The sequence below is a fragment of the Choristoneura fumiferana genome, chromosome 16, assembly GCF_025370935.1.
Source record: "Choristoneura fumiferana chromosome 16, NRCan_CFum_1, whole genome shotgun sequence".
NCBI classification, from domain to species: Eukaryota; Metazoa; Arthropoda; class Insecta; order Lepidoptera; family Tortricidae; genus Choristoneura; species Choristoneura fumiferana.
Window position 1 is genome coordinate 10742210 of NC_133487.1, and position 23664 is coordinate 10765873.

The window sequence follows — 23664 nt, forward strand, 5'->3', positions numbered from 1 at the left end:
AAATCACATCTTTCTATCCTGTCCATTATATGACAGAACTTCGTTTTTGGAATCATTAGTATCCCACAATATACCTCTACCTACAAGCATATTTTCCTTGCTCACCTTTCCCAATATATATAATATAATTGCATCCTTTATTTCTAAAAATGGTATTAAAGTATAGTATTTACAAATTTATGTAATTTATTTTGCCTTTGTGTTCTACCTACCCTGACCTTCTATATTCCAAATTCCGTCTACCAAACTACCCCTTTCCCGCGTCCAATTTCCCTAACTTGAAAATGGCTAAGGGCAACACTAAAGCCCAAGTCCAGTAACAAAAAAAAAAAAAAAAAAAAACACTCCGATACACATACCTTTGGATAGCATGCTCCTGTCAGTAGAGATGGGTAAATCCGGAGAGAGCATGCCACTAAAAATCATGCTCGATAGTAGCATGTCCTGTTCACACATGCTAGTAGGTAGCATTTCTTCGATAGTAGCATGCTCTCGTGCTACTAACGAGCATGTGTAACAGTGGCTTTAGAAAAAATAATTAAGTTTCAGAAATTTAATGGTGTATTTGACTCAACCCGAGATCTTATTTTAACTGCCTGAACAGTCCAATAAGACATTCTCACATGGTCGCGCCAATCGTCAAAGAACAAAAAAAACGACAACTTCAAATTAAGGTAGACACATTATTGAAACGCGACACCATGCCACGCCACCAGTCGCCAGGGTCATATCAAAATTTAGGTATCTTTATCTCTATCTTCTTTAATCCCAATCTTTTCGATCCACTGGGATCATTATTTGTGTACTTATTTACCTCTCCTTCTCAAATAGTCCGTGTCCATTGGTGGTATGAACACTATCCTCTTTGTCTTAGCAATTTAACAAAAATTATCTCAACTGTCAATGTCATGTCGACTGGAAGTGGAAGAAAATCAAAATGTTGTCGATTCGATTTGTCGTCTGTGCATGGCATGGCATATTGGCATAAGGGCATTTTTACGGAATCACCAGACAAAAATATGACTTTTGTGATGGAACATTCGCTAAATGTGCATTGTGATTTTCCTCTCGTAATGAAGCAACATAGCAGGTATATTTGGAACTATTTTAACTCAAATTATGATAATAAATTCACTGAGTATGAAAGTTACCATTCTGTCAATAATTATCTTCTTGTTTCAGTAAATAAAATCATCGGTTCGTACGCGCAAAACGAGTGTGTTAATTGAAACATAAATAGTGTTCCGTAATAGTTATCATTATGGCGCGTCATCGAAACATTCGCAACAGGAGTTATTCCGACGACTACGACTATGATGATGTTTATGGTCATTCGGTGGAAGAAGACAGCTGTTTGTCACCAAACGATGCATCCCAGTTTCTGTATGATCGCTCTCGAAACCAGCAAGCCATATCTAGCTTCCTAGAAAGCCATGACAATATTGAGGAAGAAAATGAGGATGGTGCTGATTCTCAACAGTCTGTGTTCGAACGCCGTGAGTCCGTCGACTTACGCGCTTTGAATCTCACTGAGATTGATGAAGCCAGGCTAATGTCTTGCTTGGATGAATTAAGGAATGTTCTAGATGATACAGTACCAGAAAATATTCTTGTACAATCGGTTTTGAAGCACAATTTCGATTATAACACAGCTTTGGATGAAATATTAAATAGTACAAAGAAAAATGATCCTCCTAAACCAAAAGATTCAACAAGACAACCTGTAACTCTTAGTAATCTTAAGGCTCCAGTTCTTCCCATAGCTGATGTGATTCCTAAGGTTATTACTACAAATATAGAACCTAAGGCTATTGGTGCTATAAAAGGCTTTAAAGTTGAACAAAACCTTAGCTCTGAGATTTTCCCAAAATCTCCACGATCACAGTCACCTGCAACTGCAGCTGAGAAGAGTACTAAAAATGACATATTAGATGAAAACAAAGTTATTGGGAAGTCAAAAGAGAACAAAATTGATCCTCGTACCCTATATTCCAATGAAAGGGGTTCTGATAAAGATCACCTGTATATTGTTGTAATTGGTCATGTGGATGCAGGAAAGTCAACTCTAATGGGGCGCCTACTCTGTGACTTGGGAGAAGTGAGTCAAAGAACTTTGCACAAATATGAACAAGAGAGTAAAAAAATTGGCAAACAAAGTTTCATGTATGCTTGGGTCTTGGATGAGACTGGCGAGGAAAGAGTCAGAGGCATCACTATGGATGTTGGGCGAGCACAGTTTGTAACTAAGACCAAAAGAGTTACTATCCTGGATGCTCCAGGCCATGCTGATTTCATTCCGAACATGATAACAGGTGCTGCTCAGGCAGATGTTGCATTGTTGGTCATAGATGCTACCAGAGGCGAGTTTGAATCAGGGTTTGATCTTGGAGGTCAAACTCGTGAACATGCACTGCTTGTGCGATCACTTGGAGTGAGCCAACTTGCTGTTGCTGTAAATAAACTTGATACCACTAATTGGTCGCAAGAAAGATTTAATGAAATATCTAAGAAACTCAAAGCCTTTTTAAAACAAGCTGGTTTTAAAGAATCTGATGTTACATATGTGCCATGCTCAGGACTCACTGGCGAAAATCTAGTAAAGCCATCAGCTGAACCTGAGTTGCTTAAATGGTATAATGGCCCTTGTCTTCTGGATGTAATAGACAAATTTAATGTGCCAGATAGGCCAGTGTCAAAGCCTCTGCGTATGTCTATAAATGATATTTTTAAAGGAACTGGCTCTGGATTTTGTGTTGCTGGGCGTATTGAAAATGGAGTTCTAAACAAAGGTGAAAAAGTGCTAGTTTGTCCTATAAAGGAACTTGCAGAAATCAGGAGCATTAGTGTTAATGATATCCAGAATAATGTAGCTTTTGCTGGTGATCAAGCAAGTGTCACTTTATCTGGAGTAGATATGCAGAATGTTTCCATTGGTTACATATTAAGTGATCCCAATCAACAAGTCCCAATTGCTGCCAGATTTGAAGCAAGGCTTGTTGTGTTCAATGTAAAGACCCCAATAACTAAAGGCTACCCGGTGCTCTTACACCACCAATCTTTAGTGGAATCTGCTCATATTATCAAATTGAAAGCCCTGTTAAATAAAAGCTCTGGAGAAATAATCAAGAAAAAGCCCCGTTGCTTGGGAAATAATTCGGTAGCAATTGTTGATATCGAAGTGAGTAGACCAATTTGTATTGAGCGCTACAAAGATGTAAAAGAGCTTGGACGCGTCATGCTGCGAGTGGCGGGTGTGACTGTAGCTGCAGGCCTGGTTACAGATGTGTTTACTATGTAATGTAGTATATGTTTTGTTAAAAATATCTTGTAAAATTGTTATTAATGAAATTATAATCTTACTATGTAATTATAGAAACACAAATTTATCTGACCTTGTAGCTCAAACTAGTATGTATGCATTCATCATCCCAGCCTATATACGTCCCACTGCAGGCCTCCTCTCAGAATGAAAGGGCTTGGGCAGTAGTTCCCATGCGGGCCCAGTGCGGATTGGGAACTTCACACACACCATTGAACTGCTTCACAGGTTTGTGCAGGTTTCCTCACGATGTTTTCCTTCACCGTAAAAGCTCGTGATAAATTTCAAATGTAATTCCGCACATGAATTTCGAAAAACTTAGAAGTACAAGCCGGGGTTTCAACCCACGATCCTCTGCTTGAGAGGCCATAGGTCAAACCACTGGGCCACCACAGTATGTATGCATTAAAATTAAAAATGCATGTATCATAAGTAAGATAAAGTTTATGTACAAAGCTTTATTAGCGACATGGAAAACAATAAGATGCCTTCTTTTCTTCCTCTAGCGACTTATCACACTGGCGATTTGTGGGCGAGTCAAAAGTGAAGCGAGCGCGCGTTGATTTAATCGCAAGTGTACAATAGGTGTATGGTCCTGGTTGTTATACGCAGCTCAGCTAACTCGCTGCGCGCTCGCGGTCAACTCGTTGCACGCTCGCTTCGCTCTCAACTCTCCCGCAAATCGCCAGTGTGATACGCTCTTAGCTTTATCCTCTCTTTGCCATCATAGAAGAATAGAAAATAGAAAAACCCCTTCTTAGGCACATCTATGATGATTGATGGGGTATTTCAAGTCTCCATTTCCAGTGGCATAGGCCAAAGAGAATATAACCACTATGTTTTAGGTACATATGTATAGGCTGTGCACATACAAATGTCAGTCAGCCAGTCACAATTGTGTTTTATATAAAATAAATAAATAATAAATATCATGGAGCTCTTGACACCAATTGACCTAGTCCCAAACTAAGCAAAGCTTGTTCTATGAATACTAGACAACAGATAAACATACTATGTAGATAAATACATACTTAAATACATATTAAACATCCAGGACCCGAGAGCAAAAATTCGTATTATTCATATAAATATCTGCCTCAGTCGGGAATCGAACCCGGGACCTCAAGCTTCGTAGTCAGGTTCTCTGACCACTTGGCCATGCGGTCGGCTAAATAAATAATGTGCGGACCTGCACTGTGCTAATGTAATTACTATAATTAAATTATCAGTACAATTGTATTAGGGTAGGCTTAGACCAAATAACTATGGAGTTCTGCGAACGGCACAGTGAGATCAGCAAAGCTGCACATAGTCGTGCCGAGAGCGTACAGTTGCATGAGCTGCGCTGCGTGCACCTCAAACAAATAAATAATATCACGGGCACTCAACATCTGGGACAACCTCGCCAAGCAGACTAGTTAGCTTGCGTGAGAATATTAAGTGCAACCAAAGTACCATTTTCTTACTGTCTTTACTGTTAATTGTGTCTGAGGCTACAGGGTCAGTTAAGCTTGTGTATGTGTAGGTAATCGCCTAGGCTTTGATGTACATGCTGCTGTTTGTTCAATGACATTCAATCTGTATAAATATAATTACAAATATTTTGACGCCTTGTTTTTTACCCGACTGTGAAGATATGTATGTATGTATGTCTATTCCTATGTCCTCTCGTAACTACTTAACGGCTGAAACGATTTTGATAAATGATACGTCATTGGATTCGCCTTAATGACGCGAGTGACACTGGGTACATGAAATTCTTGAAATATCAAAATGGCGGATTTTTGGCGCCAAATTGTGTTTTCAGTAAAATAATATTCAATCCTATCGAGTAGGGTATCAAATGAAAGCTAATAATTAGCCCATTTTAAATATGTATGGGCTATAATTGTTTTAATCTACCATTTTTACACAAATATCGAAAAAGTGTGAAGTAAAACAATAAATTAAAAAAATTGAAAAACCTGACTGCCAATACTAAAAAGAAGAAAATAAGTTACTTAACAAAGTTCTAGCCGACTAGACTTGTTTTCTTCTTTTTAGTAAGTATCTTTTAAGGCAGTCGGGTTTTTTGATTACCTACCTACAGCCCTACTACCCTTACCTACAGCCTAGCTAAAGGGTCAGCAGTTAATTGTTATCATGTGTAAATTATACTGACCTCAATATAGCACATTTTATCGAAATCGTTACCTAAAAAACTTTTTTGAGATGAAATGCTTTGATTATTTACAAAGATCCAGGCGTTACTTTGCGGTAGTCCATATCTATGAACTGCAACCTTTTTAGGGTTCCGTAGCCAAAACGGCAAAAACAGAACCCTTATAGTTTCTCATGTCTGTCTGTCCGTCTGTCAGCGGCTTTTCTCCGAGACTATCAAGGCTTGCACGAACTACTTATGCCGACAAAATGGTACCAAAAAATATAAATAGGTATATATTTTTAGGGTACTTCCTCTGGACCTGTGCTCTGGACGTAAAGTGGAACCATGTATGCTAATAAATTATACAATTTTCTAGAATAAAAACTATCTTATGCCCTTCCCAGGGACTCAAACTATCTCTACTTATACCAAATTTCATCTAAGTTGATTCAGCAGTTTTAGCGTGAAGATGTAGCAGACAGACAGTTATGAACTACATTAATTTACCTTGCTTCTACGCTAAAACCATGAACCACAAGCTGTGCTCGTTGTCTGTCTGCTCTGCACGAGCTAAGTTCGCATTTGAAATATTAGTATGGATTTGTGGTATGGATGCAATTATAAAATTTGTCTTACGCATTTTGTGTACCCCTACATAGCGCTATAGACTGACGTGCACAACAGTAACAACTAAGTATGACTCAGCGGCACAAAATTTGGCCCACACTACATAGTAGGTAGGTATACAGAGTTACCTATTTGTTATTGCATAAGTACCTACTTTACATTTAATTTTGAGGGCCAGATGTTTTGCCGCTCATAGTACACGTATTTTTTTTCTCTGCAGCTGACTGGTTGGTTTTTTAGAAAAATATGGCTCTGTCCATTGGAGGATAATTTTGCCAGTGTCTAGTAGGTTTTGCCGTTGTACGGTAAAAAAAATCTATAAAACGAAATATGAGAGGTAATGGTGGATGAACGATGACAGCGCGAATCTCTGCAGCTGACTGATAGTCGCGTTAGTTCCGTTTTTTGCCACATTCATTAACATCTTTGTCGAACTCTTAGTCGAACTGCATTTTAGCAAATAGGTAGGTTAGAGGTAGAGGTACATTGAGCATAAAAACCAAACTTATCAAAATTATCTGTTTATGGATTTGAAAGCCTGAACATAGCCCAAAGTCATAGCACAGTATAACAAGTTTCCCTACAGTAATCCGACGGAGACGTCTAGACAGAGCAATCGTGCGGGGCGTGAGGGGTGACACGCGGATGGGAGGAGCCCCAGCTGGATACTTCGCCGTTCTTAGTACTTAGCTTGGGACAAGTCTTTTAGGGCTGTCGCGTTTTTTTAACATTTAAATTTAAAATAAAAAATATTATGGTGCATACGACATGTACTGTGAGTGCGTGCAAACCTTTATCTCGCATAAAATAAGGAACTAAGATGTCATCTATTTATATAATAATATGTATTTATTTGTTATATAATTAAATTCAATAATAGGAACTTTAAGTCCGTTAAGTCTAGAAACCGGAAGTATTTCGGTAAAGTAAATCGGTTACTAATCTATGAAAGTATATTTTGTAGAAAAAAAGTTTTTTATTTAAAAAATAGTATATTTTGATACTTCTTACCCCTAGTAAGTATGCCACTCCTAATTCAGTTATTTTTATAAAATTTCGCAATACCAATATGTACCGATTCGTAAAAGACATCTACCTTCCAAATTTAAAATTTGTGACATCCCTTCCTTACTTGCGTAAATACCTATACAGGCTGCGGTGTCGCTCAACTTCAAAGGCGTTGGCCTACTGTAGGGAAAACTTGTTATACTGTGGCCATAGCCTGATTTGCGCATAAACTGGTAATCTGCCAATGACTTATTTATAATGGCATGTCACTTGTCATTGGCTACCTTGCAACAAAGGATTCACGATTTGTTAATTTCTTAGAAAGCAAATCTCAATGTCTAACACAGCGTTTGTGAAGAAATGGAATAAGTTAAGAAATAACATCTTAAAATCGCAAATATCAAAAGCTAAAAAAATATTGGCTTACAAAGTGTTTTTGAGACCAATGCTCATATATGGATGGTTTACAAGCAGTAGCAGATTATTAAAGAGTTTAGAAGTTCAAGCTTTGAAAGACATATTTGGTAAAAGAAATGAGAAATTTCTGTACGAGAAGTTTTCTGATTGTAACATTGGAAATTACCAAAGAATTGAAGAGATCAGATGGAAGAGAAGTACTAAAATGAGCCCACAAAGTGCGCAGAACATGCTAACGCGCGCTCTGCCTGAAGATCCCACCCCGTATTTTACCAGGAGTCTGAAGCATACACATGGTCGACGAAGATTCGTAGATGTTACTTGTGAATCCGATAGTTCCGAGGTAGAATCTGAATCTACTCTATCTAGAGCCAGAATACGAGATTCTGAAATCGACATAAGTAATCACGATCATTATTTCCGGTGCAATGATTGTCTGACTAGGATCCGTTTACAGCACGCCTGTAATTCTTCATACTCTGAAAGTTCGGAATCTGACGACGAGTTTCCGACATGATATTAGTTGCAAACTGAAAATGGCATTCACTATACTTTTGTCTTTACGACGAAATATTGCTGACATGAACATGAGGTTTGTTTTCAAGCAGTGGGCAGTAGTAGTAGATAGCTGTTACGCCTCTTATGATAGGTAGATGAAAGTTTATAAAGTACCTGAAAAGCTGACTGAGACCTTACGCAAAGCCTTACGTTAGAAATGGATAAAGCTAAGGTGGCTGAACTACCTAACTCAGATATTCGAAATTAGAAGTAAAATTGTAGCGTGTGCAGGGAAGAGAGAAACCAGCGATACTTATCGATCAATTGTTCAAGGATGCACTTGGGTGGCGTAGTGTGCAATGACATGGCAATGACTGACGTAGCAAAATAAGAGATGTAGCAAATTGTATGTATTTAAGGATAGGAGAATAAAAAATCGATAACACTCGCTTATTTTATTTAACTATGGAAACAATAAGTTTTACTTGAAAAGCATAATATAATTTTATCATCTTATGAATAAGGGCTCTAACGGACGCAACTCAGAGTGCTTATTCTCGAACTTCGAACGGCTTCCACTCGAATCCTTCCAAGATATACATTTTTGATCTGTACGACGTCCATTCAAAGCAGATTCCTCAATACACAGTAGAGTGTCCCAATTTGCACGGTCATTGGTCACGTGCTCCACAATTCCTTTATCTCTAAATATGGCAAACACCCTGAAAGGATTGGGTCTCAATCTCTTTGGGTGTCTGGGTGGGTACTTTGATTTGTAGATCTCGAAAAGTATTGAAGATTCGAAGCGTTGAAGTCGTCTTTTAGTTCGATTATCGAGGGTCCAAACTTCACAGCCATATGTCAGGATAGGCCTCACAAAGGTTTTGTAAAACTGGAATTTCGCACTGCGTCGCAGCGACGGGTCTCTCAGCAGATGCCAGTGGCGCTGACACCACAGACGGGCACAACGGATACGATCAGTCGTTTCCAGATACATCTCGCCTCTATTTAAGGTTCTGAAACGAAGAGTTACTGGTGTAGATGGCATTTTAGTTCACGTAAATCTATGTTGATTAAGTACCTAATAGAACAAGAGCCGTTGAAACAAAGTGTCACAAATGACAAGAAAATAAAGACATAAACTTGACTTTGGCAAGTAGAGATCGCAACACCTAGTAGGTTTGTAATTTAAATAAAGCTGGTCAAATGACATCATCATATCAGCCGTAGGGTCATCTCCATGTAGGGGGGGGACACAACACTCGCCACGCATGGAAGGCGGGCTGGCGACCGTATTATAAGATGCAAAGGTTTCTACAGCGCCCACGAGAGGAGAGGAGGGGGGTACATCATTCTAATACCGGTGCCCCGCGGCACACGCACGGTCCAGGATGTAATCTGTTTATTTAATTAGTATATAGCCGCGATAAACGAACTACACACTAACAGACTGGTAAGCATGATGAAAGGCTCACATACCTACTGGGCAGGGCTGGCGCTACTCGTACTATCAATACTGTCATACACAATATCATACACGATCGCTGCTAGACCCGAGATCGTTGCGAGTCGCGGTGTGCCTTCGCCTGGGCCTCAGGACCTGCGAACCTCATCTTTGCTATCGCTGCGGTGGCTCGGCTGACGCTCTCGGCCGCCACGGCCTACATTGCCAACTTAGTGCCGGCCGTTCCTACAGACACGCGACACTCAACGATCTCGTCCGTCGAGCTCTCGGCTCCGCGTCCATCCCCGCGACCCTAGAGCCTACAGGTCTTTCTGCTGCGGACGGGAAGAGGCCCGACGGCTGTACGTTGGTGCCGTGGCGTCTGGGGCTACCGTTGGCGTGGGATGTTACATGCGTGGATACGTTAGCCCCGTCCCACGTCCAACGGTCTGCGCGGAAGCCAGGCACAGCTGCAGACGATGCCCAAACCGTCAAGTGCCGCAAATATGCCTTTCTTAAGGACAACTACTTTTTTGCGGCACTTGCGGTCGAAACCTTTGGGCCTTGGTCGTCCGACACAAAAAGAATTATGAAAAAAGTGTCGGACAAACTAATCGGCATATCTGGCGACCAAAGAGCAGGCTTTTTCTTCGCCCAAAGACTGAGCCTTGCAGTGCAACGAGGCAACGCCGCTAGCGTCTTAGGTACAATGCCCCGCGCTGCGCTGCCTTTGGAAGAGGAAGCCCGTTTTAGTTAATTTTGTGTTTTTTATTTTAAATTTATATGTAAAAATTCATTGTTTAAATAAATGAATACATAGGTATATCAGTCATGATATATCATACACGATGACACAACGATGGCCCATTATGTAAAAAACTTACCCGCGCAAATTGTGTTTTATCGTCATCCATCCTTAAGAAGATAGACGTCCACGGCTAGACATAGGCGTTAGTGTTCCCCAAATGACGTTACAATGATAGGTCATGCCGCCCACATTCGCGACGTCCCACGAAGTACCTACCAAGTCATCAGTTCACACCGTTGTTGGTTGTCGATATACCCGCGCTAATACAAGTGAACGTGACTGTCACTCAAGAATAGATGTAATTTTTCCCATAATTCCTACTTATCTTAATATTATTATTTATAAATATGAAAGTTTGTGCGTACAATTTGCGTGCGCGCGTGTGTCGTGTCAGAGTATATGTCTATAAATGCGTGTTTGTTTGTTACTCCAATATATAAATAATATAAGGACGAATTTGGATGAAATTTTATTTGTAGATAGTTGAACGTCTGGAATATCAGATAACCTACTTTTACCCCCATTTCCACGGGATCAAGATAAAATCCCGAAATTTCAGCCCAGTGATGACCTCACCATGTTGATTGTTCTATTCAATACATCGTTAATGTACATCATTAATTAAAAATTAACGTATTCACCATTGCTAATTACCAGTACTTTCAAACTCAAACTCAAACACAACATTTATTGACAACAAAAACACACTGTATCAAAACAAAAACACAGTAATAGTACATTGTGTCTTTAGGGCGGTAAATAAGGAATTACGAACGAGAGTCTATTAGAAGCCTGAAGTCAACGACTGAGGGCTTTAATGAGTCGATGTTCGTAATTATAGTACCGCCCGTGCGACATACATTGTTTTTCATCACATTTGCGAGTAAAATTTTATATTTCTAAAAGAAAAAATATAATTCTTCCAAATATTGGCGATATCATAGGCTGCGCTCTTGGCAGCGTCGCCCTCCCCCTGCCTCAGCATGTTGTGCCTGAGCCGCGTGTGCATGTGGTCCTGCAGCTTCGCCATGCGCAGCACCATCAGTACGGGCACTGACTCATTTACCGACCTTGGGTTTCATGACAAGCACATTAAGGTCGAGGGTTTTATTTGGGGGGTTGCAACCAAGGTAGCCTGCATGTTTCGACGCTGTTTACGAGCAAGTGTGATGAAAAAACATAAATAGAAGAAGAGAGAAAAAATAGAGACATTGTGCTGTGGACTTTATGATACATCCATACTATCCATACTAATATAGTCGCTTGAAAAGTAAAGCTAGGTTAGGTGCTTAAAATTACTCGCTGATTTATTAATTCAGAAGACAAATAATTATTAAATTAAATTAATTAATTACAGTTTTAAGAAGCTGCGTTAATTACAACCCATATTATAATTGTGAAAGTAACTCTGTCTGTCTGTCTGTTACGCTTTCAAAATTCTTTGAAAATTCGACCTGTGAGGGGATGAAATAGGGGATGAAACTTCACGAAGCTTTAAGAGGCTTTATTTATAAATGAATATATTATTATTATTATTATTATTATATGCAAGATCGTCATTGTTGAAGATAAATCTATGGTTCTTTATGAAACTGGGCATTTGGGCACTTACAAGAAATAAATAGATATTTGTTCAAGCGTTTTTGAAATTTTTACCTGCGAGGTGATGTTAGCAGAGGGGATGATGCAGTGTTAGCAGAGCGTTCTAAGCTCAAGCAAAATGTACGCAATGGGGGGTATTCTAGATGGCTTATTGACATAGACAGTCAGACATGTAAAATTATATTTTTCAGATTTTTCTTATTTATTGTGCTATAAGAGTGACCTTTATGCAAAATTACAAGTTTCCAGGACAGCCGGAAGTACCCTATTACTTTTTCTGTTAAGGTGATTTGGATTGAAAACACCTTTTTAATGACTCTAGATTTTGATTGCCTTGACTTAGAACTTATTTTTCACAGCTTTCGAAACTATTGACCTGAGTTTAGGGTTTCAATTTCAACTCGATACCGATTCTCCGCTCGTTTACGAGATGAAGGGTCTTGACAGACAGACGGACGGACGGACAGCAAAGTAAGGTAAGAGACCTAAAAATCATTTATTTGATTAGTTTGAATTGGCAGGGTAGAGTACACGTCGTATTGCTAAAATGTGGCTTCCCGCAAAATATTTGTTTTACCAAAGCATGGATGGATGGATGAAAGAACAAAAAAAAATTGTTTATATTTATAGCAATGTATTAAAATTAATATTTAACGCGGACGAAGTCGCGGGAAAAAGCTAGTAAATAATATTATCTAGGACCCATTTCGTTCACTAAATAAGAATCAGCCACCTGTGTCTACAATGGTTAAAATATTGTTCGTGAAACCATTTCGTTCTGGTTTCTGTGGTAAAAACTTATTCGTGTAGGCCATGATAACAACTAAAATGCGGTACGATAAAGTGTTTAATCTTACTATGCCGAAAATAAGCAACCGAAATTCAAAACTTTTCATTAGGGCGTAGATATTAGACTGATACGATGCATCATACATAAACACGTGATTACTTACCTGTGCCTCTTACAGTTACAGGAACACGATTTGTCAAAATAAAGTCACGTCTTGGCGTTATCAGCCGCGGAACTTCGGTTAATGCCCGACTGAAGTTGTATGCTAAAACGGGACGTAGGTAAGTAATTTCGGCAATTACCCATACAGGGTGACTGGTAATTCGACCTATTCCTGGAAAGGGGTTATTCTGGAGCTTATTTGCAATGGTTTTGGCCTAGTCAACCAGGGGTCAAAATTCATTAGTTTTCGAGTTAAAAACAAATTGTAATAAAAACACAACACACAAAAGGCAATTTTTTTTTCTAGTAGCAAGTGAGCTAAAAATTTCTTTAAAATTGATTAACTGACTTATCCTGGTGGGCCATAGCTAAATGGCTAAATAAAAAAAATACACGAGTGTCATACCTACATTTTTTTTTAATAATCGTCGTTGATTTCAAAAACTTGTAAAAAAATAATGATGATTTGTGATTTATTAACCTTTTATTTCTAAAGGCTTAATACATTTTTGACACAATTTTTTTTGTCAAAGGAATCTTTAGCTCACTGCTACTAGAAAAAAAAAAATTGGCTGTCCTAATGCATTGACTTTTTTTTACAATTGCCACTTTTAGGTCGGAAAGCGTTCTTTCTTCGAAAAAAACTTAAAACTCAATAACTCGAAAAACTACTAAATTTCGACCCCTATGCCCTAGTTGACTGGGACACTGCAAGAAAATAAGCTCTAAAATAACCCCTTTCAAGGAATAAGTCAAATTTCCAGTCACCCTGTATTATTGCTAATAATTGAAACAAGCATGATAACAACAAAACAAAAAACCGGCATGACGGCAAAAAGTATGATAACAATACAACAAAAACTGGAATGATACTAACCATCTTCTTTAGGTACCAAGTACAGTCGAGTGCAAAGATACGGACTTTTATCCAACCCTTCACACATGCGCCACAGAACAGACTCTTATTCCGACGTAATTAGGTCGTGATAACATAATTATATTGGAGTGGTTCCAATAGATACAATTATTGCACTTGCCTGTACTTGAAAAAGATGGTTCCCATCATTCTGGTTTATACATACTAATATTATAAATGCGAAAGTGTGTGTGTTTGTATGTTTGTCTGTCTTTAGCGCTAGTTTATGGGCCACAAAGTGACATAGGGTACTTTTTATTCCGGAAAAATGCGTAGTTCCCGAGGGAATAGCGCGCGATAACCGAATTCCATGCGGGCGAAGGCAAAAGCAAGTACTACCTATTATAATCCAGTTTTCATACGTAGTTTTCATCGATAGATAGAGTTATTTAAGAAGTTTTATATATACCTATGTACCTATATAAAAATATCGATACCGATATATATATTACAACTATGATAAACCGGGGGGGGGAAAACGAGCGAAACCGGAGTGGGTTACTACACTAGTAGTATTCAATAAATTACGTGACACAAGATACAAAATAGCTATCGACAAGTCACTACTAACATCACACCACACATCACTACTCTCTGCACTTATACAGTATGTGCGTAGTATAAAAAGTGTCAGTTTCGGGTTATTACCTTTAATATTATTGGTGGCCAGCAACTAATAGGTAGACAAATATCTAATTTCAAAATGAATTTGATGTTTGTTTTCTTGCTCCTTAGTTCTGTTTATGTAGAGTCACAATGTTGTTCGGTTACGGAGGTTTCGACGCTCCTAAAAGGCTGCAAATACCTGAAAGGACTAAGCGAGACAAGCTCTGGTGGTACCACCATTAACGACGACAACTGCGGCCTGTTGGTGCCCGTGCTTGAGTTCCTGACAGAACCACTCTTTCAGTACCCTCAAGCCGATTTGGTAAGTTATAAACTACTTTAATTTTATATATTTTTGCATGATCAAGTTGAAGTTACCATAAAAAATTTAGCTGAAGCCATATGTTTTTTACAATATTTTCTTTTTCTAAAATCTTTATCTGGTCACCCAGTTCGATATACAGCCTTCCATGTTTGAACAGACTATATAAACTATAAGTACAAACACTTTGAAACTTTTTTTTTACAAATAATTATTTTTCACCACAAACTTAAATAAAATGAGGCATTTGTAACAACTTATCATCATTTCACAAAGTTATCATATGGATAATCTTTATTATTTTTTAATTTATCCTTATTAAATATTTGTTTTTGTGATGCGGCCGCATAATCCATTGGAACTCTTCGTGTAGCCGTTTAAAGTAAAACTTTATCAGAAATATAAATAACCGGTATAAATAACCGGTGAAATCGGCAAGGCCTGGTTGGCAGATTTTATCTCTTACCATCAGGAGACCCACTTGCTCGCTTGCCATCCAGTAGGACCAAGTGTGAATTTGACTCGCGCACCGAGGGTTCCGTATAAATTTGTAGATATTTCAAAATGTACCTACGCTATAAACGATCGTAGCCATAATAAAATAATAATCCAGTGTTAGCAGTATTTACGCAGGGGACATTTCATGTTGGCTGTTTTCAAGGTTGTCCCCCTTAATTTATAACTTAATTTTATTTTTATTGCAATCAAAACACGTATTATGTAAAAAAATCAGCTGTGCATCTGTTATGGTTTTTGAGATATAGCCGTGTGACAGACAGACGGACAGCAAAGCGACGTAAATAGGATACCGCTTGTCAGCCTTCAGATAAAGCGACCCTAAAACAGTGATTCTGTAAGGATTCTTGGTCTTCTGGGATATGTACCTACCTATCTATTCTACAAAACATAAATACATCATGGGATTATTTAAATAATGTATTGCATCAGGCATTTCTTTACGAGTACGGTCCATTATCCATGAACTTGCTATTTCACGACACACATATTCCTTCCACTTTCACCATTAATCAACATACATGTGTCACACAGATACAAATATACAAATATCACGGGACAATTCACACCAATTGACCTAGTCCCAAAGTAAGCTTAGCAAAGCTTGTGTTACGGGTACTAAGCAACGGGTAAATAATTATATAGATAGATACATACTTAAATACATAATTATTAAACACCCATGACCCGAGAACAAACATTCGTATTTTTCATACAAATATCTGCCCGACACGGGAATCGAACCCAGGACCTCAAGCTTCGTAGTCAGGATCTCTAACACTAGGCCATCTGGTCTGGTCTGGTCGTCGATGTAGCTACTTCACACGGGCATGGATTAAATGTTATAATAACATATAATATTGGTAAGAATGTGGTAAGAATAAAATAAACATCAGACTTACTGCTTTTAATAAGATTTGGCGATTTGCTTTTTTAACCGACTTCAAAAAAGGAGGACGTTCTATGTTCCAATGTTTGTATTTTTTTTTAATGTATGTTCACCGATTACTCAGTCAATTGTGGACCGATTTTCAAAATTTTTTTTTTAATCCAAAGGGTATTCTTCTGAGGTGGTCCCATTGTCACCAAGTCAAGATCTGATGATGGGATCCTAAGGAAATCCAGGGCAAACTTCAAATTTTATAGGCACATCTATGGCGATTTTGGCATTTTTAACCTACTTCAAAAAAGGACGAAGTTCTATGTTCCAATGTTTGTATTTTTTTTATGTTTGTTCACCAATTACTCAGTCAATTGTGGACCGATTTTCAAAATACTTTTTTTATTCTTCTGAGGTGGTCCCATTGTCACCAAGTCAAGATCTGATGATAAGATCCGAGGGAAAATCGAGGGCAAACCTCAAATTTTATAGGCACATCTATGGCGATTTTGGAATTTTTAGCATTAAGGTGAGCATTTACATTCAGAAAGTATCATTTGGTAACCTGGACCTGATGAAGAAGACCGTGATGACCAATGGAACTCATCAAAGCTAAGTAATGCTCGCTCGTCTTATAACGATCATGATTAATATACCTAGATAAGCGACTAAGAAGAAGCTTTAAGTTAATGATTCTTTCTAACTGATCTGATGCTGAAGCCAGAAGGTAGGCAACGGAACTCTGTTATAAAACAAAGCAACTAAGTCGTGTTTGGGCTTAATGGAATCGTTGTGAGATGTACTTTGGCTAAGAATCACTAAAAAGTGAGAAATAAAGAATTTTTTTAATAAAAATGGATTAAAACCCATAGCATGTAGGTGAAGTAGACGACTATTGTTCTATTCCTGCTGGCTCGTGCTGAGGCACCGACTTCGAGCTAGTAGGTACCTAGAAAAATATTTTCAAGGGTTTTGTAGTCGGTTTAAATTTTTTATTTTTTTGGAGGTGGTTTTACTTTTTTGTTAATTGGGTGACAGCGTTTCTGATAATTAAATGTACTCTGGACATTATGCTACATGAATATAGGTAATGCCACCAGACTTGAGGTCACGCACACAAGAACAAGTCATGTAATGACAGCGGGATTTTGACATTCACTCACTCATTTCATTCATTCTCCTGGAGCTGTGTGTGTGTGTGTGATTCACTTAAACTCTCGTGGCACTACATATAATTGCTATTTTGATGTTTTCCATTATGAATGTTATGAGACTGACATTGCTACATAGACGATGCGAACCTTATAGGCTCATTACAGCTCCTCCTCGCCTCGAGCGGTTAGTATTCTTCATATGGATTTGTATGGGTATGCGCTCACTACATCAACTCGGTTGCCACGCGCGGACGGCGAGTGGACCACTCGGTGACAGCCCACTGCTCGCCGCCATAGTGACTACTTACTAGGGAATTTAGACCACGCGAGGTCCACTCGTTGTCAACGCGGCGTCCACCTGTGGACCACCCGTCGACGAGTGGACGCCGAAAGGCGAGGCGGTGCTTGTCGGGTGCCGGGTGGCTCTAATGAGTTGTAACCTTATCGCCTCCTCGCGTCGATGCCACATTTGCCCAGGCAATAAAAAGGAATGAAATGTTACAGTTGTATCAAAAGTTGCTACCCATATCGATTATTTTAATACTCATATTGCTTAAATACCTAAACGCAGATAATTGGTACACTTCATGGTATTTTTTGCAGAACAAGTTTTATACGCTGATCATGGTTGAAACGGACATACCTCTACACACAAAAGAACAGTTCTTCCTGCACATAGTTAAAACCAATATCCGTGTAAGTGCGAGTTTTATAACCTAAGTAGGTACACATTCAATTTGAAAAGTTTATTATTTTCCATTGCAGGGTTCAGCTCTAAGAAGTAATTCTAGCAAAACAACGGAAGGCGATGACTTAAAATGTAAGTCTCTTAAAAAAATCTGATGTAGATAAATCAAAGTTTGATGTACTTACGCTACCTAGTACCTACATAAGAATAATACTTCACCTGCTTAAAAGAAACAGATCAAGGAAATATTTTAACATACCTGTGTAGACACATTAATCAAATTTGTATGAAGGGTAGGCCAAATCTTGTGCCGCTGAGTATATTATAATATACACACTATGTATGTACACTTTTGTCAGACAGAAACATTCCGTTCGCACGATGTAGGTTACAGTACTCAGTACTCTATTAACTGCAATGTACTTATATACCTACTCAGCGACACAAAATTAGGCTCACTCTACATACAAAATTACCTATTACTGAATACTGAGGACCAGATTTTTTCCGCTCAGTACATGAAGTAATAGGAATAGGTCACAAAATAAAGCTGTCTCGGCGCCCAATATAATTTCTTTGCTTTCGGCGTCGAGACTCTAGGTCCTTGGGGTAAGGGTGCGCTGGAGCTACACAGGGAGCTCAGCAACAGGTTAAGAGAGGCAACAGGCAACCCTCGCGCAAAGAATCTCAATCGCAGTTCAACGCGGGAATGCTGCCTGCGTGATGGGCACCATGCCAAGAGGCCCACCTCTCTTTTTTAGTTAAATTTTTAGTTTTAGTTATTTTAATTTAATAGTAGTTTTAGTCCTATAGATATTTTGTATTTTCTTAATATTTTCTTAATAAATAATTGGTAGGTATTTTGCCTAAATAAAAATATGAAGTAATACAGAAATTTATAAATTACTAGCTGTGCCCGCGACTCCGTCCGGGTAGAATTCGTTTATCGATATCCCACGGACACCAAGCTATGTTACGGCATAAAAACTATTCTATGTCCTTTCCCGGGACTTAAAACTATCTGTATACTGAATTTCATCTAAATCGGTTCAGCGGTTTAGACGTGAAGAGGTAGCAAACAAACAGACTTACTAATTTTTGCATTTATTAGTGGAAAGTGGGATGGCTCTGACATTTTTCGACGCCTCAGCAGGGGACTCAAGGAAAAGTAGGTAGGTACATATCCCAGCAGATCACCCTTGTTTGAAAATGTCGCGAATGCCGGGAGTAGGACAGGGAAAAATCTCATTTTTACTCACCATTATCAGACACAACAAAGTCTGCAAAAATATCTGATTCGAACGACTCAATTTCTAGGGCTATTAGGACGTGTCAGACATTTTGCACGCTCTGCTTTAACGTTAATGCCGGTGACTCTACACACACTCTACATCATATTTTATTGTTTGTGACCCATTCAAACAGCATGAGAACATACAAAGGACATTTTACCCCTGTATTTTTAAGTCAGTTAAAAAAAAGTAAATACTTGTTAAATACTTGTTTTTTTCAGCTTACTTCCCCCCAACACCTCCGCCGGGCACGGGCACCTATCGTTACATCAGCGCCTTGTATGAGCAACCAGATGGCAACTTCTTCCCTGACGTCCCATTCTTCCGTGTTTTCTTCAATCTCGGCGAGTGGCTGAGCGACAAAAACATATGTGGCCCGGTTGCGGCCACGCAGTTCCGCACACAAAGCGCCATCTTGCCAGACCTCGGCATACCTAATAAACTTTTATTAAAAGATCAATAAATTTCACGAAGTTTGAATTATGTAATTTATTTCATTACTTGTTGAAAGTCCTCGAGTGGCGACCACGAACAAGAAGCCGAACCATCCTACCAATGTAGGCGGTGGGAGCACTAAATAGACTGACGACATCGTGAGAAGTGCGAGTAACCGGTGGATGCAAGTGGCCAGTTATCGTTCATTGAGGCGTTCTAGGGGTTTTTGTTTTTATTTGTTCAGCAATGAACATCTTCCGGCTGTTGTTGATGACATATTTAACTGTATAATCATTTTATTAATAATAAACTGTATAATTATTATTTATGTTCCACTTCTTTGCTCTTTGTTAATATTGTCAAACAATTGTAGGTTGCCGTTTCCGAAACACACGTTGATTATATCTACAGAATGATCCCTAAGCGGTGAACAATAATTATAATTTTTAAAGCAGCAGTTCTTGAAAAATTTAGCGCATTACTTAAAGCAACCAATTAAACTGTAGTAAATTCGTGTTAGTTCATTTTAATTCGTAAAAATTACTAATAATAATGGTCACCCTATTTTATCTACGTGACAAGAAGAAGATTAAATAAAGTACTCAAATTTGATATTGTCATTTTCGGTTGTATTCTTTATTAACTTTTCCATCCCGCAAATACAAAAAGGTTGATTCAAAACATACGGTGTCCGTTCACCATAAGAAGTAGGGTAACCACGAGATAACGTAAATTTAAAATTAATTACAACAAAAATATTGACAGATCCCGTCTATCCCACTAGTCCCATATCTTTGCTACCTATCTATTCTTACGAACAAGTATAAACTCTTGCGGTACAGAGTAAGAGAAAAATATTTCTGTTCACCACTAAGGAGTCACTGCATATTGCTTCTTCGGATAATGCCCTGCCTCATTTTGGTAGAAAATTCTTGGTCTTCGCTCGTATTTTAGGATCACCGATGTACCGTTTGGGAAGTGACTTATCTTTTTTTTTTTCAGAATACATTTTACACGCTATTTCTGTTAGATCCAGACGTGCCCTTACATTCAGAGGGAGAGTTCTTCGTTCACATGCTAAAATCTAACATTCCGGTAAGTGCTACATACCTATTACCTAAAGCTCACGAATTATCATGGCCTGTTAAAAATACTAAAGTCTTTTCTTTTCATTCAAGGGTTCAGCTTTGGCAGCTAAGAAGAATCACACTACTGGCGATGTTTACATTCGTAAGTAGTGTACTGTACTGATGAGCAAATATAATATACGTATAATGGAACTCGTTATTTTTGTTAGTCAGTAGGTATAGTTTAAATTTATAGTTGTATGTAACTGAGTGAAAAATATTTGAAATTCGCAGACAAGATAGAATGGAAGGAATGATTGAAGAGACAATGTAAGCTTTAAAGGTATTATATTTAGTAAGCATTAGCTTGCGCTTGCGACTTTGATCCCGTTGCAGAACTCCTTAACCCATGGGCATTTCCAAAAAACCGTTCTATTGGGCCTAAATGGCGCCGACAAGTCAGCTTTTATATGCAAAAAATTCTTTACCTGCATGGAAAGGACGCTGAATCCTTCGAAAAATAAAGTACTAGTAAAGTAAAAACCTATTCTTTGTTGTGGGCATTCCTCAGACCGTTCGATGTGCCAGAAGTTTTAAAATACTTGTGTCATTTTTAGGGTTCCGGAGCCAAAATGGCAAAAACGGAACCCTTATAGTTTCGTCAAGTCTGTCTGTCTGTCTGTCTGTCTGTCTGTCTGTCTGTCCGTCCGTCCGTCCGTCCGTATATCACAGGCATTTTACTCGAAAACTACAAGATGTATATCAATGCAATTTGGAGTACAGATGTCTTGTTTTCGAGTTTACTAGCGTGTGAAAAGTGATTCCATCCTGCTTTTTATTTTTGGATGGATAGTTTTTACATCCTTTCACGACACAATTTGGCATTAGTAGTTATATTTGTCGAAGTTTAAGATACGTCATGCTCCACGGGAATGCGTTGCTAAGTGATAAGGTTTTGGTGTAGTTTGGTTGCAAGTGTGTGCGTGCCACTGTGTAAGCACACGGATTGGTGAAGTTTGATCGGCCTCACTCGGCTGTTCATCGCTCTCCATCTTTACTTTTTTATTTAATCTGAGCTGTTGACCATCTGTTTTCAAATGTAACTATCGGACGAATAGCGGGTTATCTGGCCGTCGAAGGGACAGATAAATTTATTCCTCAGTTAGTCGACTTATTCGTCGAATAAACCCTATCTGACGATGGAAAAATACAATTCTTTGCTATCTGTCGAATAAATCCTATCTGATTGTTTAACTGAGGATTAAAAAATCGGCCCTAAAAGTAAATAGCAGCTTAAGGTATAAAATATACCTAAACTATGGAAGATTCCGTATAAAATACGAAATCCTTAGAAAAATATTACTTAATTTTTTCGTTATGAACCCTATTTCGGGAGTGTCCGACACGCTCTTGGCCGGTTTTTTTTAATATTCTATTTTGGTGTATTGCTGCTGAACTAAACAACTCCCTATTTATTTAGTACCAGCCTAGTCTTTTAGTATATTTGTCACCTTCTCCCAACATTTACCTCTCTTGCGCTGGTCTCTGAGCAGCTGTCATTATACATAAGTGCTAAGTCGTTTTTTTTATTTTCCTCTCGATATCAAATAAACAAGATAGGTTAGGGAACCGAAGGGAAAGAAACTCCCCTTTCCTATCATCATGTACATATGCTAACTAAGGAAGGAAAATACGTTTAGGTAATAAAAAAATATCTTAGTGGGTCTGAGCTCCAAAGTAAAGTCGGAAAGCAGAGTAGAGCAGAGTAGAGGTTATATTTATGTTTGTTACGTTTAGTGTAGTAGTATTCATACCACAACATTTTCCACGTGAGTTTTATACAGCAAATTGAGTAAATCAAAAAATTTTTTTAGTTTCTTAGTTAGCAAATAGTAATTGGTGGGTGACGGAGCTAACATACGCTAACATAACAATTATTTATGGGTTATTAATAATCCGAAATTAAAATGGAAAAAGATGGACTGAAGCTAGTTTTTATTTTCAGCATTCATTCCCCCTACGCCGCCTCCTGCCTTAGGGCCACATCGCTACATCAGCCTACTTTACGAACAAGCCAATGACAGTTTCCGACCTGATGACGTGCCGGTACGCCGTGCCAAGTTCGTACTAGGAAATTGGCTTGAAGACAAAGACCTATGCGGGCCAGTGGCAGCCACGCAATTTCTTACGCAAACAGAGCCAGATACCATTGTGTAGCCACCTGTTCTTATTTGCATAACAATTGAATTGAATATGCTCCTAAAATAATCGTATAACAATTCGAATATTATATATTTATATGTACAAGTGTTCACAGAATACAATAGCCCTAAAAATTAAGTTATGACAGTATAACATTTCATGTGCCAATTAATACTTATTTTCTTTATCCAAGAATTTGTGTTTTGTTTTTAATAAGAGAATAAATTGTGTAAACCACAAACATGGTTTAATTATACTGCACCTATGATCCTACAAGCGTATGTATGTACAAATACGAGCACGATTTTTTGCAGTGAAATTTGAATTTTGTGTGCAAACTGCATTTAAATACATCGTTAATAATTCGTGTCTGTTCTGTGCGCATAAATGCAAGTGTTGTGGCAAAGACAAAATAAAGTAGTACCTAATCGATACCTAAATGGATCGTCATTCAACTCTTCCTGAACATTTCCAAAGGTTCTTGGGTAACTTTGACTGAAAAGTCCCAGGTCCTCAGCATTCCTTGCTGCGTGCTATAACCCCTACACCACTACTGGACAGGAATCTAGACACGATTTTTTCCTATACATACATATCTCAGGTTGCTTATTTCTATTTTGCTACTTAAGCAGCAGCACTTGAAAAATACAAAAAGAGTCCAAAAACCAATCATAATTTGATTGCTTTGAGGACGCTCGATTTTAATGAAAATGTGCACTTTAAAGTTGAATATTTCGCAAACAGATCACTGAATAGAAAAATACCTAT

General features: G+C 38.4%; 2 protein-coding genes across 4 annotated transcripts; both read left to right on the forward strand.

Annotated features, from left to right (window-relative positions):
• Positions 1 to 916: 916 nt before the first annotated feature.
• On the forward strand, positions 917 to 4926 carry HBS1 (translation elongation factor EF-1alpha (GTPase) HBS1). The gene is made up of 2 exons (XM_074099072.1): positions 917 to 1090; positions 1183 to 4926. Exon 2 carries the CDS (start codon positions 1262 to 1264, stop codon positions 3296 to 3298), a length of 2037 nt encoding a protein of 678 aa, XP_073955173.1. The 5' UTR covers positions 917 to 1090; positions 1183 to 1261; the 3' UTR covers positions 3299 to 4926.
• A 9411-nt stretch (positions 4927 to 14337) lies between these two features.
• Positions 14338 to 23115, forward strand: LOC141436022 (uncharacterized). 3 transcript variants are annotated; one of them, XM_074098856.1, is made up of 5 exons: positions 14338 to 14662; positions 16474 to 16587; positions 17816 to 17908; positions 17978 to 18032; positions 19414 to 19936. In XM_074098856.1, exons 1-5 carry the CDS (start codon positions 14438 to 14440, stop codon positions 19653 to 19655), a joined length of 729 nt encoding a protein of 242 aa, XP_073954957.1. In that variant the 5' UTR covers positions 14338 to 14437; the 3' UTR covers positions 19656 to 19936. The 3 variants fall into 3 exon arrangements, with proteins under 3 accessions (XP_073954957.1, XP_073954959.1, XP_073954958.1); XM_074098858.1 differs by lacking the exons at positions 16474 to 16587; positions 17816 to 17908; positions 17978 to 18032; positions 19414 to 19936 and adding exons at positions 20630 to 20722; positions 20806 to 20857; positions 22700 to 23115 and having other exon boundaries at positions 14341 to 14662; XM_074098857.1 differs by lacking the exon at positions 16474 to 16587 and having other exon boundaries at positions 14341 to 14662; positions 19414 to 19930.
• Positions 23116 to 23664: the final 549 nt, after the last annotated feature.